The 21,402-nt window shown below is 45.5% G+C and overlaps 1 protein-coding gene and 1 pseudogene across 8 annotated transcripts in view; both read right to left on the bottom strand.

Moving 5' to 3' along the window:
- Positions 1-20,461, bottom strand: part of GINM1 (glycosylated integral membrane protein 1) — a 46,083-nt gene extending 25,622 nt beyond the window's left edge. For 3 of the 8 annotated variants that reach the window (XR_012158078.2, XM_073337612.2, XM_073337613.2), the window contains exon 1: positions 16,138-16,432. Coding sequence is in view for 6 of the 8 variants with exons in the window: in XM_073337612.2 (XP_073193713.1) it covers positions 16,138-16,248 (111 nt within the window). In the remaining 2 variants the exon portion in view is untranslated. Of the gene's footprint in view, positions 1-16,137; positions 16,438-20,102 lie in introns of those variants that run through there. The other 5 variants (XR_012158076.2, XM_073337609.2, XM_078852204.1 and 2 more) reach the window with 4 other exon arrangements.
- LOC140909104 (BOS complex subunit TMEM147 pseudogene) lies at positions 3,327-7,904 on the bottom strand (annotated as a pseudogene).
- Positions 20,462-21,402: the final 941 nt, after the last annotated feature.

Here is a 21,402-nt window from a genome sequence, read left to right as displayed (position 1 = left end):
TGAATTATACTCTAGTTATTTTGGTATTTCAAGGTCTTTCAATCCTTTCAACTCATAGTATCTAGTCCTAAATTAAAATATTCTTAACTCCCACTTGAATGGGAACTTTAACTGCATATGTTTAAGTAGTTTAAAAAAATGAAAGTGATCAATTGTCCTGTCCAGTCCATATACTGCTAAAGTTATGGACTGCAGTCATAGTGCCTGGACATTCAAAATGCTTTGAAGTGTGCAACATCAAAAAGGTTGCAGCTCTTGATCTAGTCAGAGCAATTTAGTCTGCCACAACACACACCCACATCTGCCTGTAGCCCTTGCAAAAAAAAAAAAAAAGCCACATCTGTGTTCATGGCTTGCAGAGCCACATGGGCAGCAGAGAAATCATGCTCTTCCCATTCCCAATTCTCAGGGCCTTCAGTTCTAAGTCTGTTCATAGCTAGATAGGACTAACTCTCCTGCTCAGTAACTGTTTGAAGGGTCAAAATCCATATGCTGTTTATGTTACAACCTGATATATAGACTGTGTCAGCTCTTTTTACAGGCCCAAAAATCCAGAGTTTGGTCAAGAAGACAGAGGCCTAGCAAACAGTGAACAATAGCTAAAAAGGAGAACAAACAAAGGACAACCTTGCTTTTTGCTAAGATAAGTTTGGTCAGCAAGAAGCCAGGTGGAAATTATAATTGGGGGCTTTATCTCAAAGTTGCAAACAGACCAAAGGAATAAAAGGGGCCCTGTTTCTTCTGTAGAAGAGGTGCCTTCCTACACACCAGCCCTGAGTTTATGGAAGAGGTTCAAACATGTCAGTATGAGATATGATATCCTCCCTCTCACAGATGTGCACCTCTCCCCCAAGCCATTGCCAGTGCCTGCCTTAGAAACACAAACGAACAACTAAAAGACTATCTTTATTGCTATATACTTTTCATTTGTCCTTTTGCTTTAATTCCTAGGTGCGTACCTGTCAGACAATCAGGGGAGCTACTTTATTCCTATGGATCCCAAATCAGAATTCAACATATATATTTTATACTAACACACTCTATATTGTTTAAAGGAAAACACTTGGGTACGAATTAAGTGTCATGTGTTAACCTGAAACCATGGGCGGAGACATTATGTAACCTTTTGACCATTGGCTACCGTGCCTATCTTGTCTTGCTGCTAGACCTATCCAGGGGTTTGGGACTGCCTACCCTGTCATTTCCCTCCACCCATGGAAAATCCATATAATCCATTGTAATCAATTGTTTGGCAGTGTCTCTGAGCCTAATAAGCAAGGTGACACTCCGCCAGCGTTGTGCGTAATAAACCCATGTGCTTGATTCTACACGGTGTCCATATTTTGTTCCTTCACTGTTTGACTTTTTTTTGTTCCTCCCCATATCCATAATTGGCTTGTCTGCCCCCGAAAAATTTATCAATGAAAAAAAACAGTTACTGATCTTTCGTAACTGTTGTTCTTTGAGATGTGCTGCTCATGCCCATTCCATGCTAGGGATGCGTGTGCCACGCACAGATGCCAGAGATTTTTCCCTCAGTGGGATCCATAGGGCCTGCCATGGTGCCCCCAGTGCTCCTGCGTTGGTATAAAGGGCATTGCCGGCTCTGTGCCTTTTCAGTTCCCTCTTGCTGGAAACTCCGACAGCGGAGCAGGAGGGCAGGTCATGGAATGGATATGAGCAACACATCTTGAAGAACAGTTACGAAAGGTTAGGAACCATTTTTTTTTCTGGGAGTGCTTGCTCTTGTTGATTCCATGCTAGGTGACTCACAAGCAGTATCCCTGGAGGTGGGATCAGAGTTCATGGATGTGCTGATCGCAACACTGCTCTACTGAAATCAGCATGGTCACGGGCCTGTTAGGTGATGGCATAGTGGGATGTGAAGATATGAATCAACAACCACGTCGTGGCCCTGCAGATGTCCTGGATTGGTATCTGCACAAAGAACACTGCTGATGAAGCCTGGGCCCTTTGTGGAATGAGACCTTCACCTGCTTGTAACTAGCTCAGATGCAGGCAGTGATCCAGGGTGATATTCTTTAGGACGACACCGGTAGTCCTTTCATTCTGTCCACCACAGCTACAAAAAGCTGCACAGACTTGCAGAAGGGCTTCATCCTTTCAAAATAGAAGGCCAGGGCCCGTCTAATATCTAAAGCAGGGGTGGCCAAAGTGTGGCTCACGAGTCACATGCGGCTCTTTTATAGTGAAAGTGCAGCTCACCGAGTCTCCCCCACACTCCCACCCCATTCTCCACTACCAGTCTGGGGTGGGGGGAGCTTAAGGCTTCTGCCCTGTGGCAGGATGGTGGGGCTTGGGGCTTATGCCCTGCGGAGAGGGGGATCTGCAGGAGGCATCTGGTGGGGCTTAGGGCTTCAGCAGGAGCGGGACTGAAGCCCCGAGCCACAGCTGGCACACCCCACAGGACTGAAGCCTTGAGCCACAGTTGGCATGCCCATCTCTCAAATGTCTGAAGATTATCATAAGCGGCTCGGCAGGTCAGTAAGTTTGGCCACCCCACTCTAAAGTATGTGGCCAATGTTCCTCATTGGTGCTGTGAGGCTTTGGAAAGAAGAGTCCTGATTGTTATTGAACTGCAACACCAACTTTGGTAGGAAGGGTGGTTGGGGGTACAGCTGACCTTGTCCTTGAAGAACACCGTATAAGGAGGTTCTGAAGTCAGGGGCTTTGATTTCGGAGACCCTTCTGGCTGACGTAACCACCACTAGGAAAGTGACCTTCCACGAGAGGAGCAGTAGAGAACAGGATGCCAACAGCTCATAGGGGAGTGCAGCGAGCCTTGACAGGACCAGGGTTAAGTCCCATGGGGGAAATTCGGTTCATGGACTTGTGAGTAGTGTCTTTCTAAACCCTTGAGGAACCTGATCGACATCTCGTGGGAAAAGACTGATCTGCCTTGGACTGGAGGATGGAAGGCCGAGATGACTAACAAGTGAATCTTGAACGATGACAGTGCCAGATCCTGGTGCTTCAGATGGAGCAAGTCATCCGAAATGGACTGCAGAGAAGACCAAGATGGAGAAAGATTCCATTCTGAGGCCCAACAAGTGAAACGCTTCCACTTAGGTAGGTAGCCCTGGTGGAGGGCTTCCTGCTACCTAGCAAAACTTGCTGGACCTGCTTTTCGGGGTTCAGTCATGCAGAAGCCATGCCGTCAGGTGTAGAGAGGCAAGGTTTGGGTGAAGCAACTGGTCTTGGTCTTGTGAAATCAAGTCTGAACGTGGTTGCAGCTCCAATGAAGTTGCCAGTGAGAGGTCCAGAAGTGATTCAAACCAATACTTATGTGGCCACGCCAGAGCTATCAAGATAAGATCAAGAGGGACAAGGTGAAAGTTTAAGAGGACGTTGTGAACCAAGGGGGATTGGCAGGAAGGCGTACATCAGTCCACTCGCCCACGAGAACAGGAAGGCATCGGACACAGAGCCCTTGCTGAGCCCATGCACTGAACAGAACCATTTGCCTTTTCTGTTCTGTCTGGTGGTGAACGGGTCCACTTGGGGAGTTCCCCACTTCTGGAAGTTAACGCTGACAGCCTCTGGGTGAAGAAACCTCTTGTGGCAAGAGGAAAAGGACCTGCTGAGGTGATCTGCCAGCGTATTCTGCTCTTCTGGGAGGTGTGCCACCTTGAGATGGATGTCGTGGTTCACACAGAAGGCCCACAGTCAGGGCTGAGGAGCAAGCTCCCCCTTGCTTGTTGACGTAAAACATCAAGGCCATGTTGTCCATCAAGACCTGCACAAGACTGCCTGACAGCTGGGAAGAAACACCTGGCAGGCCAGGCATATTGTCCTGAGTTCCCTAATGTTTATATGCAGGGAGAGTTCTTCCTGGGACCAGAGACCCTGGGTCTGAGATTGCTGAGGTGGGTTTGGTCCCATCCCCGGTCTGACAGCCTCTGTGCTGTTGAAGAGGATGAAAGTCTCAGGGAAAGAAAACAACCAACTGGAGCAGAAGGAAATGATCCCATAGTTGGGACCCTCCTTCCAGATGATGTTGTGGTATCCGCTCACACCGAGGATTCCTCTCTAGGGGAGGAAACTCCAGTTATTAGGAATAGACAAGTATTAGTAATGGGCGATTCAATTTTTAGAAACATAGATAGTTGGGTTTGCAATGACCGGGAGACCCGCACGGTGATTTGCCTGCTTGGTGCAAAGCTTGCGGCTCTCTCGAGACATCTAGGTAGACTTATATGTAGTGCTGGGGAGGAGCTGGTGGTCATGCTACATGTCGGTACCAATGACATAGAGAAGGATAGGTGAGAGGTCCTGGAGGCCAAATTTAGGCTGCTAGGTAAGAGACTGAAGTGCAGGACCTCCATGGTAGTATTCTCTGAAATGCTTCCAGTTCCACGCGCAGGGCCAGTTAGACAAGCAGAACTGCAGGGTCTCAATGCATGGATGAGACGATGATGTAGGGAGGAAGGGTTTAGATTTATTAGGAACTGGGGAAACTTTTGGGAATGGGGGAGCCTATACAGGAAGGATGGGCTCCACCTTAACCAAAATGGAACCAAATTGCTGGCACTTAAAATTAAAAAGGTCGTAGAGCAGTTTTTAAACTAAGGGCTGGGGAAAAGCTGACTGGTGCGGAGGAGCATGTGGTTCAGACAGAGACAACCCTGAGGGGAGGATCTATTAATGGAGATTCTCTATGTCCTAGTAAGGAGGAGAGGATGGATGATGATAACATACAGGTAGGATCTGATGAGAAAAAGTCAAATGAAAAAAAGTCCCATTCAATTACATCATGTAATGGCAGACAGCTAAAAAGTGACAAGTTTTTAAAGTGCTTATATACAAATGCTAGTATAATAATAAAATGAGTGAACTAAAATCCCTCATATTAAATGAGGATATTGATATAAATAGGCAACACAGAAATGTGGTGGAATGAGGATAACCAATGGGACACAGTAATACTAGGGTATAAAATATATTGCAAGGACAGACATGTCGTGCTCATGGGGGCATGGCACTATATATGAAAGAAAGCGTAGAATCAAATGAAGTAAAAATCTTAAATGAACCAAACTGTACCATAGAATTTCTATGGATAGTAATTCCATGCTCTAATAATAAGAATATAGCAATAGGGATATATTACCGACCACCTGACCAGGCTGGTGATAGTGACTGTGAAATGCTAAGGGAGATTAGAGAGGCTATTAAACCCAATAATAATGGGGAAGTTCAACTATCCCCATATTGACTCGGTACATGTCACCTCAGGACGGGATGCAGAGATATGGTTTCTTGACACCTTAAATGACTGCTTCTTGGAGCAGCTAGTCCTGGAACCCACAAGAGGGGAGGCAATTCTTGATTTAGTCCTAAGTGGGCACTGCTCTATTCTCTGAGCAGACAGACTCCAAGCTGCACAGCCTCAAAGACTTGAGCGCCACGCTCCATTCTCTAGGCCTATATGTTCTCCCGGCCTTCAGGAAGCATTTCAGACCTCAGCAGCCATAAGAACATAAGAACCACCATACTGTGTCGGACCAAAGGTCCATCTAGCCCAGTATCTATCTATCCCGTCTTCCGACAGTGGCCAATGCCTGGTTCCCCAAAGGGAATTAACAGAACAGGTAATCATCAGGTGATCCTGTCATAAATATAAAGGGTAGGGTAAAAACCTTTAAATCCCTCCTGGCCAGAGGAAAAACCCTTTCACCTGTAAAGGGTTAAGAAGCTAGGATAACCTCGCTGGCACCTGACCAAAATGACCAATGAGGAGATGAGATACTTTCAAAGCTGGAGGGGGAGGGGCTCTCTGTCTGTGTGAGGCTTTTGCCAGGAACAGAACAGGAATGGAGTCTTAGAATTTAGTAAGTAATCTAGCTAGATATGCGTTAGATTCTGTTTTGTTTAAATGGCTGATAAAATAAGCTGTGCTGAATGGAACGTATATTCCCGTTTTTGTGTCTTTTTGTAACTTAAGGTTTTGCCTAGAGGGATTCTCTATGTTTTGAATCTGATTACCCTGTAAGGTATTTACCATCCTGATTTTACAGAGGTGATTCTTTTATTTTTCTTCAATTAAAAGTCTTCTTTTAAGAACCAAGGGTTTGGGTCTGTGTTCACCTATGCAAATTGGTGAGGATTTTTATCAAGCCTTCCTCAGAAAAGGGGGTGTAGGGTTTGGGAGGATTTTGGGGGGGAAAGACATTTCCAAGCAGGCTCTTTCCCGGTTATATATTTGTTAGATGCTTGGTGGTGGCAGCAATAAAGTCCAAGGGCAAAAGGTAAAATAGTTTGTACCTTGGGGAAGTTTTAACCTAAGCTGGTAAAAATAAGCTTAGGGGGTTTTTCATGCAGGTCTCCACATCTGTACCCTAGAGTTCAGAGTGGGGAAGGAACCTTGACAGATCCTGTGACAGATTTTCATTACCAATCTGCCTGGGCCCACAGTTAATCAGGATAGGGCCACAGGATCTTTCTGGGGAGGAGATGACGAGGCACACCAAGTGTCTAAATTTTAAAGCTTTATTAATAAAATAATAAAACAACAGCAGAGAACACTCCGTCACTCGGGGGGAAGAAAGCAAGTGTTAATGCCCCAAGCCCTAACCCACTTTCATACTCACACACGCCTCCTAGACTGGCTAAGTCTGGGTGTAACGTCAGAAGAGGGGCGGGGGGGGAGGGTGGCAAGAGATGGACGGCAGTGCTGTCCTGGGCTCAGACCGTCCAAGGATCTGCTGTGCTCTCCGAATTGCTCCAGCTCTCCGGAGGGTTTTAAGCCCTGGGCTCCTTTGGGGGTGTTCCATTCCACGACCTCTGTTCCTGGTGCTCTTTGTGTCAGTCCAAACCGGCTTTCTATGGCCTTCTTCAGCTTTCTCAAAACACGCCGACTAGACTTTGTTTTCCCTCCATGCTGACCTTCGCTGTTTCACTTGTTTTGGGCTGCCTTTGCAGGTCTGTGTTTGTTCAGTTGTGTCTTTTTTTTGGGTATTTTTGGTTCCAGTTGTGGTTCATTCTGACCCTTGTCCTGGTTGCTCCAAGATGGATCAGATCCGGCACGGCAGTGGGCGGCAAAACCAGGTGTTTAGCTATCCAAGGTCTCTAGGTAGCAGAGCTGAGAGTATCCCTGGCGGGGTGGGAGCGATTAATTTCCATGGACCGAGGTAACGAAGAGACCCAGGGAGCTGAGCACCAGGAAGCCGGTGATGACAGCATTGACCAGCAGCGCCATCCAGCTGCCCAGCAGGAAGATGTGAACAAAGGATTCCATGAAGAAGGCCTTGTAGATGCTGAGGCCCAGCAGCAGGGTGAGGGGCAGGTTGTAGCGGGTGAACATCCACACCAGGGCAGCCATGGCGATGTAGTGAACCAGGCTGATGTTGGAGTCGACACTCATCTGGATATATTTCCAGTCAAATTCAATGCCAAGGGCTCCACCCAGAGAGGAATGCACCTGGACACGACCAGCTTTGCCGTGGCCCATCCCATGGCTGCCACCATGATCTTGTACTTGCCCTTCCCCGCGTTCCTCGACATCACCAGGTGCAGCCCCACCAGGTCCACCGTGGCCTTCATGAACTCCGCCACAAAATCGTAAGCCCTGGCTCCACCCTCCCAGGTGGGAAAGAAAGTGGCCAAGAACAGCATCTTGCAGAGCTGGACAAAGAGGTAGGTAGCCCCAGCTTGGAGGCATCTCCAGAAAGCATTATACTCCAACAGGCTGCTGCACTTGTAGGTGATGAAGTAGGGGAAACAGGCCAGCACGAAGCAGTTCCCAAAGTGGAAGAGGGTCACGGCTGTGCTGGTGCCAGGATCAGCGTGGGGGTAGGGGGACGGGGCCATCTGGCACCGCCCAGATCCTGCTAGACCCCTTGGCTCCCCCCAGGCCAGGGACAGAACCCAGGAGTCCGGGCTCCCCACCCCTGATACTCACTAGACCCCCTAGTTGTTGCCCATTCCCAGCTTCTCGCAAACAGAGGGTAGGGACAACAGAGACCATGGAGGCGCTGTGCCCGGTACTGCCTCCAGGTGATGCCAGGGGATTGGTGACCGATGCTGGGTCAGGGACTGCTGCAACAGGGCCAGGAAGGTGCCGCAACCACTGATGCCAAACAGGAGCTCTCTACCCCCTGCGCCCTTCTGTCTCTGGTAGCCCTGGCTGGCATGGAACCTTGGGTGGTGAGAGATATCGGGAGAGACATCAAGTCCTTTGCAGCCTGGAAGGCCTCCAGAGTTGAGGGGGGGCCGCAAGCACGAGGTACCACAACCGCTCCCCAGAGTCAGAGGCGGGTTCCAAATCGGGCTTGGTACACCGACTGTGGATCTGGAGAGGACGAATGGCCCGGCATGGGCCCGACATCAGTTGCTCCCCTCTTCTCACTCTTCGGCACCAGAGAGTGCCCTCTCCCAGTGCACTGTTTCTTGTGCTTCTTCCTCGGCACTGGTGATGGGGAATGGTGCTGGAAAGAGCACAGAGACTGAAGTACTCAGTGCCAATTCAGAGCAGGACAGCTCAGAGCCTTCAGGTGGATGTCTCTGTCTTTCCGAGTCCTTGGTCTGAAGCCCTCATAGATTTTACACTTCTCCTTAACGTGAGCTTCCCCACGGCACTTTAGGCAAGGCGAACACGGGTTGCTCATAGGCATAGGCTTGCTGCAGGAGGTGCACTCTTGAAGCCCAGGGACCGGGGCATGCCCAGTACCTGGGACAACATCTCTCCAAGACTGGGACAACTATCTGTTCTATATACACTCAGAATAACTAAATCTGCTAACTACAACAGATCAGAGTCCAAACCACTGTTAGGAAAGCCTTGCAAGAGCAAGAAGGTCATTCCTAGCAACCATGATGGGCAATAAGAAGGAACTGAGAGGGTATGGAGCTGGTGATGCCCTTTATACCAGCACGTGCGTGGAGCTCCAAGGGGCACTAGGACCGGCCCTGCAGATACCACTGAGGGAAAAATCTCCAGCACTTGTGCACATGGCGCGGAATGGAATCGACATGAACAAGCACTCAAAGAACAACATTTATTCCTGTTGTCATATATACCCATCTTGCATGCACATAACAGAGGCCTTCAGAGGATTACCAACTATGTAAGGTACATTCCAAACAGATTTTAGGCCATGTCTACATTAGCGAGCTTACAGCGCCACAGCTGCGCCACTGTAAGATCGCTTATGTAGCCACTCTATGCCGACAGGAGAGAGCTCTCCTGTCGACATAATAAAACCACCTCAATGAGCAGCGGCAGCTATGTAGGCAGGAGACTCTCTTCCAGCGACACAGCGCTGTGCACATTACCACTTATGCCAGCGAAACTTATGTCACTCAGGAGTGTTGTTGTTATTTTTTGTTTTTCACATGCCAGAGAAACATAAATTTTGCTGACATAAGTGGTAGTGTAGACATGGCCTCAGTATTTTTGGTGCTAAATGATAGAGTCTCAGTCATCCTTGCCTCAATTGTGTCTGCATTGCAACAGAAATATTGCACTGACACAAATAGTGGGTTGTTAATTCTGACAGCTATAATCTATGCAAGCAGTGTTGCAGCCATGCTGGTCTCAGGTTAGTAGCACCACAAGGCGGTAATACCTTTTACTGGTCCACCTTGTCTCTTTAATATGCTGAGACCAACATGGCTGAGACCCACCTTCTCTCAATTATAATTTATTACAGCTAATCAGAGAACCTAGTAAGCCTCAATCCTAGAGGGCCGTAGTTTGCTGAGGATACATCTACACTGCAGTAAAAGACCTGTGGCACCACTGGCCCTAGTCAGTTAACTCAGGCTTGTGGGGCTAAAAGTGGCAGTGTAGTTGTTTGGGGGAGGAAAGGTCCCAGAGCCTGGGCTGCAGCTTGAGACTGAACCTCAACTACATTGCTATTTTTAGCCTCACAGCCTGAGCCCTGTAAGCCTAAAACAAATTGACTCAGACTCTGACACTCAATGCTATAGTTTTTTTATTACAGTGTATACCCAGAAACTCCCCCAAGTTGTGCTTTAGCACAATTCCCAACCCTTTCATGAAGAGAGAAAGAAACCAGGAAGTAAACTCAGGTTTCCTACCTTACAGTACAGGATAGGCCACTACTGGAATTGCTGCCAATTATTTAAACAAAGTTACTTGGAGGAGAACTTTGCTGGTGTATGAATTTATTACAATATAGTATTAGCAGGACAATTGACCAGATGACCCAGCAGATCTTTCCCGTTTCATGCTTCTATAAGACACTTTGCAGTTCACAACTAGTGTAATCACAGGATGTTTACTCACAATTTAAATATTAACACAGAACTTCCAGCTTTTTTTAAAATCTGAGGTCAAAGTTCACAGGTCTTATGAAGCAGCCTCTAATTCCAACAGAAGTAATCTTTAAAATGGTACAAAAATAAACCGAACTATTCAAAAACTCCAAATTTACTTTATAACCTCCCTTCTCCCCTCTATCCTGCCCAACAACAACAAAAACCACAATTAACTATACACCACAACATTTTCTTGCCCCAATCCTGTAGCACTGAAATCACAGGAGCAACACTGGGGCCTACAGCACTAAAGTAATCCATAGCATGGAGCTGTCATGATACAGATGTATATATGTTAAAAATGTAAAGATATATATGTGGAATAGCTTTAATATTAATAGCTAGATTTTTCTCCCTTCTCCCAGCCAGCAGTCTTTCTACATATTGATACATACATAATCAATATGCAATATTCCATTAAATACACAAAAAGCTACTATAAGTTACAAAGTATTTAAAAAAAACTCCTACTTTTTGAGCAGTCTTATAACTTAGTCACCTGAATAATTTTTTAAAAAAACATTTGAAAAATAGACTATCATTGTCAAGTTTCAGCTTGAAGAAGAAATACAGGTCAAATAAAAATCTGGTTTATATTTTCAAAATGAGAACATGTGGACTCACCCCTCAATACACTGGCACACACAGCATGCATGCACCCCATCATACATAGCATGCATACATCCCCTCACACACAACTCCACACACACATAGTAGTGTAGAAATGTCCAAACAGTTCTTAATGCCTGTCACAGCAAGTGGATGTCTACACAAGACTTTCTTAAAATTTCCCATGTTGCAACCGGGTCTACTGACATGGCTATAGGACAAAAAATGGTAGACCCTGCATACTTTACAGCAAAGTTTTTAGAACAGTCATCGAGGGAGATGTTATATCACTAAAACTTCATTACATTTATTATTAGTCTAAGTAGTACAGTATGAATGAAAGTAATTAAAAACTAAGCTACACTTGTCAAATAAATGACATTACCATGCACTAGCTGTGCTTTTCTTTTTGCATGTACACATTTGTTTACTTCCTACTTTGCAAATTTTATTAATTCACAATCGTGTCCCAGTCACAAAGGTGAATTAGTAAGGTTCTTTGGATAACACCACCTATTCTCCCCTCTTTCCTACTTACATAGCTAGAATTAAACTTCTGCTTTCTCACTATTAAATCATAACATATTATGATTATTTTACCAAGTGTTGTAAAATCACATACCTAATTCCAAGACATTGAGACATCATTACATCATCCTGCAGTCAATTAATAAAATATGCACAGAAAGATACAGAAAATTACACAAATTTTCACAAGTTCAGAACACATATCAGGTTAGCACCACAAGATACTTGCAAAAGTTATTTCTTTTATTGGTTTAAATTAGTCATTATTAACAATCCTTTTCTCTTCCTCTGAAGTATAACAGCACATGGTGCCTGCAAGCATATGTTAATATTGTGTATGTGGTCTACATAGTGGAGAATATCTTAACATCTCACCAATGAAAAACTATTTTTGTCAGATGTTTTTAGTATTCAACAACATAGATATTATCTGCAAGAAACATAATAGTATGCACACTAATTATATATGCCATATTTCTGACAGGTGAGTAGGCCACATCAAAAGAAATAATCAACATAAATAATCAAAAGGCAAAAATCACATCCTCAAAAACTAGAAACAACCATCCAGGGGAAAATTCATTTAGATAACTAAACTCATTTACCGCCAATGTAAATCAGACCAACCATAAAATTGTAGGACCCAGCCCATTGTGCTTTCAGCCAGCTCCCTCACACTTCATGTCTTGTTCTCATCAGGACCATATTAAGGGCTTGTCTACACTACCCGCTGGATCGAGGGGCAGCCATCAATCCAGCAGGAGTCGATCTATTGCATCTAGTCTAGACGCGATAAATCGACCGCTGAGCGCTCTCCTGTTGACTCCAGTACTCCATCAGAGCGAGAGGCGCAGGAGGAGTCGACGAGAGAGCGTCAGCCTTCAACTTACTGCAGTGAAGACACCATGGTAAGTAGATCTAAGTACGTCGACTTTAGCTACGTTATTCACGTAGCTGAAGCTGTATAACTTAGATCGATCTTCCCCTCCCCCCCAGTGTAGACCAGGCCTAAGAATAAAAAAAACTAAATGAAAACCAAATGACCTAAACTTAATCTAACTCTTCATTTAGCATTAAGAACTGTATTGTATTTCTTTTACATCCTAGTTTTACACAGCAGAGACTATTAACTACTTTGCCTTGTGATTTTCCTAGCTGCTTTTGCTTTGTCAAGGAACTCTGAAGGACCTGAAGGATGTTTATTCCAGGCCCTTTTAATCTTCCCTCATTTTTTAAGCTTCCAGTGCAGTTTGAACATATTTTTGAAAGAAGAATTTAACAAAAGATAACGTTGTGAAATATCTCTTGAACCGCTACAGAATAATGCGGAATGATTCGCCCAAATTACAAGGAAAAAACCTGTGCTGCTGTCCAAAGAAAATTATGAAAAGAAGGAAAAGTCCATGATCCATAAGTGCTTGTTTGGGAAATGCCAGGCACTGAGCAACAAATGACGTACTCAAATACTAGAGCTAAAGCAGAACATTTCAAACCTACAAAATAAATCAGACTCAAGTTATTTTAGGATGTCAATGTTTTTCAATCCCTTCCTGTCATGCTTTCCCATAACCCCTTTCCTAAATTAAAAACATACATTCTTAACCTGCATCAAAAGGGATCTTTAACATCATGTTTAAAAAGTTTAAAACATCAAGCAATTGATAGTATTCTGTCCACAAACTGTCAAAGTTACATAATGCCCAGTCCAGACCTAGCTAAAAGTGATAATATTGCACAGATGAGAAAGCCACTCACAGGTCTGCAGATCCAAAACTATTCAGAGTAAAGATTAGTCTACCACTCATTGTATCCCTTAAACATCACGTCTTGTGAAGAAGCCACATGGACAGGGGATAGAAGGGAGAACTCATGCTCTTCTGATTCTTGGGACCTTCAATTTCAAAATCTGCAGCAGCAGCTACATTTTGACAAGTCAGTTCATATCTAGTCAAGAGTAATGCTGCTCAGCAATGAAGGTTTTGTTTCTTCTATCTAAAATACCTTTAGGCATGCTTTAGAAATGTATCAAGCTAAGAAATATTTGTTCCTATTCAATCATTTGTTCCCTGCATCTTCAATCCACATAGGAGTCCTGACAATTAAGGAACATTCCAAACAGATAGTAACTTTTAGGCGGTAAAGTACAATTGAGACTGGGTCATTCTTGCCTCACCTGTTTCTGGGCCAGTGTAGATACATCTCACTGACACAGAAAGAGTTGTCAATGCTGACAGCTGTTATAACATTTACACACAGCAAACCTCCATAAAGCCCCAATCCTACAGTTACACAGGTGCTATATGTTTGCAACAGCATCAGGACCATAGTTTCCCAACTGAGAGTTTCCAGTTAGCAAATGAAGGCCCTCTGTGAAGAGAGGCAGAAACCAGGAAGTAAACTCAGGTTTTCTTTTTGCAGTATAGGATGTACCACTAATGGGTTTGCTACCAGGCTTATTTTTTTATTTACACAGTTATCTTGAGGAGAGCTTTGTAACAAAGTTCATGTTATCAGTTGTGTGTTAACAGGCCAACCCAACAGAAGCTTCCCATATGGTACTTCTGTGATAAGATGCTCTGACGTTCACAACTATTGTAATTAGAGACAATTTCAGTATCTACACAGAACCAGTTGTTGGGTTTGGTTTTTTGGGGGAGGTGGTGTAATTCTAGAGGTCATGGTTTACAGGTCTCATGAAGTATCCCCTAATTCCAACAAAAGTAACCTCTAAATCGTACCAAAATAAACCCCTAACAAAAAACAGATTTATTTTATAGCCAATCATATAAATATATATTTCAGCACCAACCCCCACCTTATGTGTACCCAGGAACCTATCCTTGCAACAAAGCCCGTTGCCAGCTGTGTCCACATATCTATTCAAGGGACACCATCATAGGGCCTAATCACATCAGCCACACTGGCCCACCTTGATTATCATACACATTTTAAAGAGAGTGGTCACTTTGGATGGGCTATTACCAGCAGGAGAGTGAGTTGGGGGGGGAGGGGGGCAGAGGGTGAGAAAACCTGGATTTGTGCTGGAAATGGCCCAACTTGATGATCACTTTAGATAAGCTATTACCAGCAGGAGAGTGGGGTGGGAGGAGGTATTGTTTCATGGTCTCTGTGTATATAATGTCTTCTGCAGTTTCCACGGTATGCATCTGATGAAGTGAGCTGTAGCTCACGAAAGCTCATGCTCAAATAAATTGGTTAGTCTCTAAGGTGCCACAAGTACTCCTTTTCTTTTTGCGAATACAGACTAACACGGCTGTTACTCTGAAAACTATCAGAGGCTCGTTCACCTGCACATCTACCAACGTGATATATGCCATCATGTGCCAGCAATGCCCCTCTGCCATGTACATTGGCCAAACTGGACAATCTCTACGTAAAAGAATAAATGGACACAAATCAGACATCAATAATTATAACATTCAAAAACCAGTTGGAGAACACTTCAATCTCTCTGGTCACTCGCTTACAGACCTAAAAGTGGCAATACTTAAAAAAACTTCAAAAACAGACTCCAGCAAGAGACTGCTGAATTGGAATTAATTTGCAAACTGGATACAATTAACTTAGGCTTGAATAGAGACTGGGAGTGGATGGGTCATTACACAGTTAAACTATTTCCCCATGTTTATTTCCCCCCCCCCCCCCCCGCACTGTTCCTCAGACATTCTTGTCAACTGCTGGAAATGGCCCACCTTGATTATCACTATAAAAGGTGTCGTTGTCGTCCCCCACCCCCGGTAATAGCTCACCTTAAGTGATCACTCTCCTTACAGTGTGTATGGTAATACCCATTGTTTCATGTTCTCTATGTATATAAATCTCCCCACTGAATGCATCCGATGAAGTGAGCTATAGCTCACGAAAGCTTATGCTCAAATAAATTTGTTAGTCTCTAAGGTGCCACAAGTACTCCTTTTCTTTTTGCGAATACAGACTAACACGGCTGCTACTCTGAAGCCTGTCTATGTACCATAACATTTTCTTGTAGCACTGAAAGCAAGATTTGGGCCTACATGTTAATCATGTTAATCTATAGCACGGAGCTGTCAAGATATGGATGTATGCGTTAAAAAAACAAAGAAAAAATACAGCTCATGTGCGAGTTAATTTTTAATGCCTGTATTTTCTCGCTTCCCCCAAGCAGCTGTTTTTCTAAATATTAACATGTGCATAAACTATCAATCTGCAGCATTCCCTTCCATACACAAGAGAGTAAAAAAACAAACAAAAAAAAAAAAAAAGGAGAGATCCATCCCCGGTAAACTCATTTTGGTGCAGTCTGAAAACATGGAATCACCCAAGCACATTTTAATAAAATGCGTTTGGAAAACAGATCCTCAAGGTCAAGTTTCAGCACCCGGCCAGTATCAGGCTTATATTTTCAAACTGACAGCCTGATTCTCGCCATGTACGCTCACCCCTCACTGCACTGAGGCACACCGCACACCCCTACCCCACCAGCACACACCCCTGTCTGCCAAGTGCGTCCCTTACCCCCGCCCCCGGCGCACCCCGGCCTCCCCAGCACACAGGGGCGCCGGAACAACCGGTACCGCGGGGGAGGGCTGCGGCTGAGAGCCACTGGACCCGCTCTCCGATGGAAAGCGCTTCAAGCCCAGCCCCTCTGCCAGCGCACCCACCCCGCCCCGCCGCGGGCCGGGTCTCCCCTCTCGGTACCTGGCTGAGGGACTGTGGGCGGGCGGCGGCGGGCTGCGGAGCCGCGGGGCCGAGCAGCCCCAGGCCGAGGAGGAGCAGCAGGAGCCCGCCAGGCCCCAGCGCAGCCTCCATCTTGGGTCCCGGGAATTAAAGCAAACTAGCGAAACATTCCCCGCGGGGAGAGGGGCGGGCCGCAGCGGAGGGAAGGGAGCGGAGCGGGGCCGGGCCGGGGCTGCGGCTGGCGGCTGCCGGCTGTTGCATAAGAGCGGCTGGAGGGGCGAGCGGGACGCGCGCAAACACCCCGCCTCCGCGGGAGGGGGGCACGTCGGCCGGCGGCTCTGTGTTGGCCGAAGCCCAGGCCCCGGGGCGTCGCCGGAGCCATGCGCGGGAGGGAGGCGATGGGGTTTCCCGGCGGGAGGTGGGAAAGGCAATGAGGCGGATTGGCTCGTTCCGGCCATTGCATCGCCCCGCGTAGTCTGTGTGCCGGGCAAAGCCTGGTCTCCCCTCCCCCTTCCCGGGCCCTGCCCCTTTCCTCCCTCGGCTACAGCCTGTAGGGGAGGCTCCAGGCCCAGCTGTTCCCCTGGCTGCCGGGAGCGGTCTCCCAGAAAGGGACACCCCCCCTCCCGCCAGCCAGCCAGCGCGCTCCTCTCTCTCTCTCCCTCCCTCCCCGCTCCCGATGCCGGGGCGCGATGTTGGAGAAGTGGGCCGGCTCTCAAAGCCCCGCCGTCCCAGCCCGCAGTATGTGTGCGGGACGCTCTCCTCGCCCCGCTTTGTATCTTCGGGTACGTGTCGGGGGGGGGGGGGGAGTCTTTATTGTAAGTGAAAGTGAAACTGTCCAAGCTGAGTAAAATGTCAAATGTAAACAAACAGCTTAAGGAGAGAAAAGAAAATGAGATGTTAAAGTATTTTAATTACAATAATAATGCAATGGCCTGATCATGAAAATTGTTACAAACACATTTATAGTTATTCCTGTACTCACTGACGGCAGTGGGATTCCATACAGGAGTAACTAAGGACCTCAGTCCAAACCCATTACGTCCGTGGATAGACTATCATTGCTTTCAGTGGGTTTTGGATCAGACTCGATGCGTGTGGACAACTCTTTGTGGGATTAGGTCCCCAGATTGTTAAACGAAATAACTGGGCCCCAAAGTATTATTCATTACACATCTTTTAAAAAAATAATTGTTTTTACTTTTATAAATCCCCTGAACAGAAAAGGAAAGAAAATTAATTAGGCCTGCTTATATTACAGCCTTTTAAAAATCCTTCTTACTTGCTTGACAGTCTGCAATTGTCTGCTGAGCTAAAGCCTATTTTAAGATTTTGTAGTTAATGAATCTTTGATGCAACTGATGGTAATGATTTCTCTTAAACCATTTTGTTCTGTGATATCAGGGCCTACTGGGAGACTTTTTCAGTGAGCCAGGGCTGCGCTCTAAATATCCATTTTACATTAAGAAAACAAATTGCACATTTTGAATAATGCTTTTTACAGTAAGCAAATAGACTCGCATCCCCACAGACCATATGAACATAGGTGGTGATATTCATGTGATAATTACTTCACCATACATCTTTGCATGGCCTCACCTGCACGCTGTCTATAAATCCTTTTCTGAAGCTATTTCGAACAAACCAAATTCTCAAACTGTTGAGGAGCTTTGAAGAGCCACTGTATATTAAAAAACAAAATTAAAAAAACCCTGCTATATAAATGTTTCCTTCTTTTCCCCCATAAGTGGACTTTTCTGATGTAATCTACACTGGTTTGAGATGTAGGCAATATTCTGTCTTGCACCAGAACCAGGTTTGAGACCTCCCTACCCTGCAAGGCCAGAAGTGGGAGCTCTATATCACTGGAAAGGGGAGATTCCAGATATAATAGGCAGGAAAGGTAAATACATTTAAAACTCTGTGCAAATAATAATTTGAAGGATAGAAGATCTATATACTTGAAAGTTAAATACACAAAAGGGCTTATTTTCAAATACCTTGCATCTTGCATGATCATTTACATCTGTGTAGAGCAAATGTGAAATGTTATGAAAACAGAGAAGTAGTATTTTACACCCACTTTGCACATGTACAAGGCAATGGAGGTTGAGGTTTAGGAGTCTTACAGGAAATGACATCTTGCGCATTCTTCTCACTTCTTTGACTTTGAACCATTCAGCATTGAAGAAACTTTCATGTGTATAACTGCTTGGTCCTGCTTTATTTTATTTTATTTTTTTGTTTTGTTTGTGATTATCTCCAAATAAATGTTATAATTTTTTTAAATTTTGATTTCTCAAGAATTTATTTAATAATAAATATTTTATATAGTTGCTTTTTATCTGATAATTTCAAACACTTGCCAACAGTTAGTATGATTTTTATTGTTGTTATTATTTCCAGTTAGATCAGGAAACTGAGGCACAGAGAAGTTTTGTGATTTGCCCAAGGTCACATAGCAAATCACTGACAGAGCAAGGAATAGAACAGGTTTCTTGATTTCCATTTCCTTTCTCTACCCCCACACTGCTATTTAAATTAGGGCTGTCAATTAATCACAGTTAATGCAAGCGATTAATGCAAAACAAATTAACTAGATTAAAAAAAGTCATGATTAATCACAGTTTTAATTGCACTGTTAAACATTAATAGAATACCAATTTAAATTTATTATAAATATTTTTTGATGTTCTACATTTTCAAAGATTGATTTCATTTACAGCACAGAATACAAAGTGTACTGTGCTCACTTTTGTTTCAAATATTTGCACTGTAAAATAGAAACAAGAAATAGTATTTTTCAATTCACGTCATACAAGTACTGTAGTGCTATCTCTTTATCATGAAAGTACAATTTACAAATATAGAATTTTTTTATATACAACTGCACTCACACACAAAACAATTTAAAACTTTGGAGCCTGTAAGTCCACTCAGTCCTACTTCTTGTTCAGCCAATCGTTAAGAGAAACAAGTTTGTCTATATTTACGGGAGATAATGCTGCCCACTTCTTATGTACAATGTCACCTGAAAGCGAGAACAGGCGTTCGCATGGGACTGTTGTAGCCGGCATTGCTGGGTATTTACATTCCAGATATGCTAAACATTTGTATATCCCTTCATGCTTTGACCACCATTCCAGAGGTCACGCTTCCATGCTGAATTTAAATTGATATTGTATTATTGGTTAACAGTGTGATTAATTGTAACTATTTTTAAAATCTCACGCTTAATTGTGATGTTTTTTTAATAGTTTGACAGCCCTAATTTAAATGCAGCATGGCTGTCTACTGAAGCAGTTTCCAAAAAGAAGACTCATCTATAAGAGAAGTACCACTCAACGAGGGTGCAGAAGTTCTGTTTGTGTCTGTTCATTGTGCAGTCTCACTCTGGAGGTCAGCCAGCAACATAATGCAATAAATCTGGTAAATAGGGATCCTAGTGATATATTTTGCTGAATTTCATAATGGTGACAAAGCTGTTTGCAAGGATGGAATGGCAGATATAAGCATGCATCATTTGTTGGCACTTGTGAATATTGCATATGGGAGTAGGTTTAAATTACATGCATTCCTAACTATGGATTGCATTCCAGTGGTAAGTCATAGTTCGTGTTTCAGTGGGTTGCGTTCTGATGAACTCTACACAACTGACACCAGGCCCATTTCTAAAGCTGCTATGATGTTCTGAGTATGGACTTTGTGATTAAATCATACTTAAAATGTACTAAACAAAAAGATAGTTATTTAGAATACTGTATGAATATGCAAACATGTAGCAAAATAAGGATCCCCTTTAGCCTTGCATTTTCAACAGAGCCTGAAGGATTCAGCACCCAACTCCCATTGAAATTAAATGGGAGTTGGGTGTCTAACTAATTCCCTCAGACACCTCTGAAAAATCCCATCTTTGATGATCCCTGTACAGGATATTTATCTAAGCGTTGACTTCCTTCCTCTCTCTTTTCCCTTCTGCTTTCACTTACCCTATAAAGCCATTCTTTCTTCTCTTCCATTTGATGCTTTCTTCATCACTCCCTCTCTTAATTTTCCTCATTCAAAATTACATTGAATACATGTGACACTTTTTGGTGTACCCAGGACTGAGAGTCAGCCTGTTACCCCGCGTCTCTAGGGGGAGGGAGTCTTTCTTGTGGTAGTTGGGTATCAGTTTCCTGGCACCACCAGATTTTCGGTCACTCAAGCACTCTCCCAGGGCTGTCCCTAGCCATTTTGGTGCCCTACGCAGGCCCCCCCCCGCGGGGGGGCTGTGGGGGACCCCAGGCCTCCTCGGGGGCAGCACCTGCTCCCTCCCCCGCCAGGGTCTAGGCTGCACTCAAGGCCTGCGGGGCCCAAGGGGCAGGAGCTGTGGGGGCCAGTTTGGGGGGGGGGCCCACAGGCCCAGAGTGGTTCGGGGAATTAGCAGGGGGCTGGGAGCAGCCCGTTCCGCTTCCCTCGCCCCGGCCCCAGCCGTGTTGCTTGTGGGAGGGGTCCCCTGCACTCACCAGCAGCAGTGGGAAGTGGAGCAGCCTGACCGCAGCCCGCTCTACTCAGCCGGCTTCCAGCTGCGGCGCTCTGCTTCCCGCCGCCGGTGAGTGCGGGGGTCGGCCCCCCCCCCCCTTCACGGGCAGCGGGAAGCGGAGCGACTCGGCTAGGAGCCGGCTGAGTAGAGCGGGCTGCGGCCGAGTTGCTCTGCTTCCTGGTTCCGCCGGCGAGTGCGGGGTCGCTGGGGGAAGACGTGGAATGGCGGCGGAGCTGGGGGAAGGGTAAGAGGTGGGGTGGAGGGAGTTGTTCAGGGCCCCCACGCCCCTAGGGACGGCCCTGCCCCTTGCAGTGGGCGGCGGCCAAGGGATAAGGCTGGTTGCCGGAGCTGGTGCTACCGCGTATGCAGCTCGCAGCTGCCTAGGGCACCATGAAATTTGGGGCAATTTGGTGCCCCACGCAGCTGTGTATTCTGCGTGTGCCTAGGGACGGCCCTGCACTCTCCTAACTCACCTTGCAGGCTAACCATACGTACACCCCAAGCCCCCCTGAATCATTCTCCTGTGATTTCCAGCCCCTGACACTCGTTACTTACAGAAGTTCCAGATGCTACAAAATCAGTGCCTGTTGGCGATTAAAATATTAAATAGCACAACGATAGCCCCCACCCCATAGCATTAGCAAAGATAAAGCAGAGCAGTGCTAATGATAATGAAAAATAACATTTTTAAAAGTCCGTGATTTAAAGGTGCGAAACCACACGCTGCCAGTGGAGGAGAAGAACAAGGTAGCCCCACGTCAGGC

Source organism: Lepidochelys kempii, chromosome 3 (assembly GCF_965140285.1).
Source record: "Lepidochelys kempii isolate rLepKem1 chromosome 3, rLepKem1.hap1, whole genome shotgun sequence".
NCBI classification, from domain to species: Eukaryota; Metazoa; Chordata; order Testudines; family Cheloniidae; genus Lepidochelys; species Lepidochelys kempii.
Note: the sequence above shows the minus strand (reverse complement) of the source record. Positions and strands in the feature narration are given on the sequence as shown.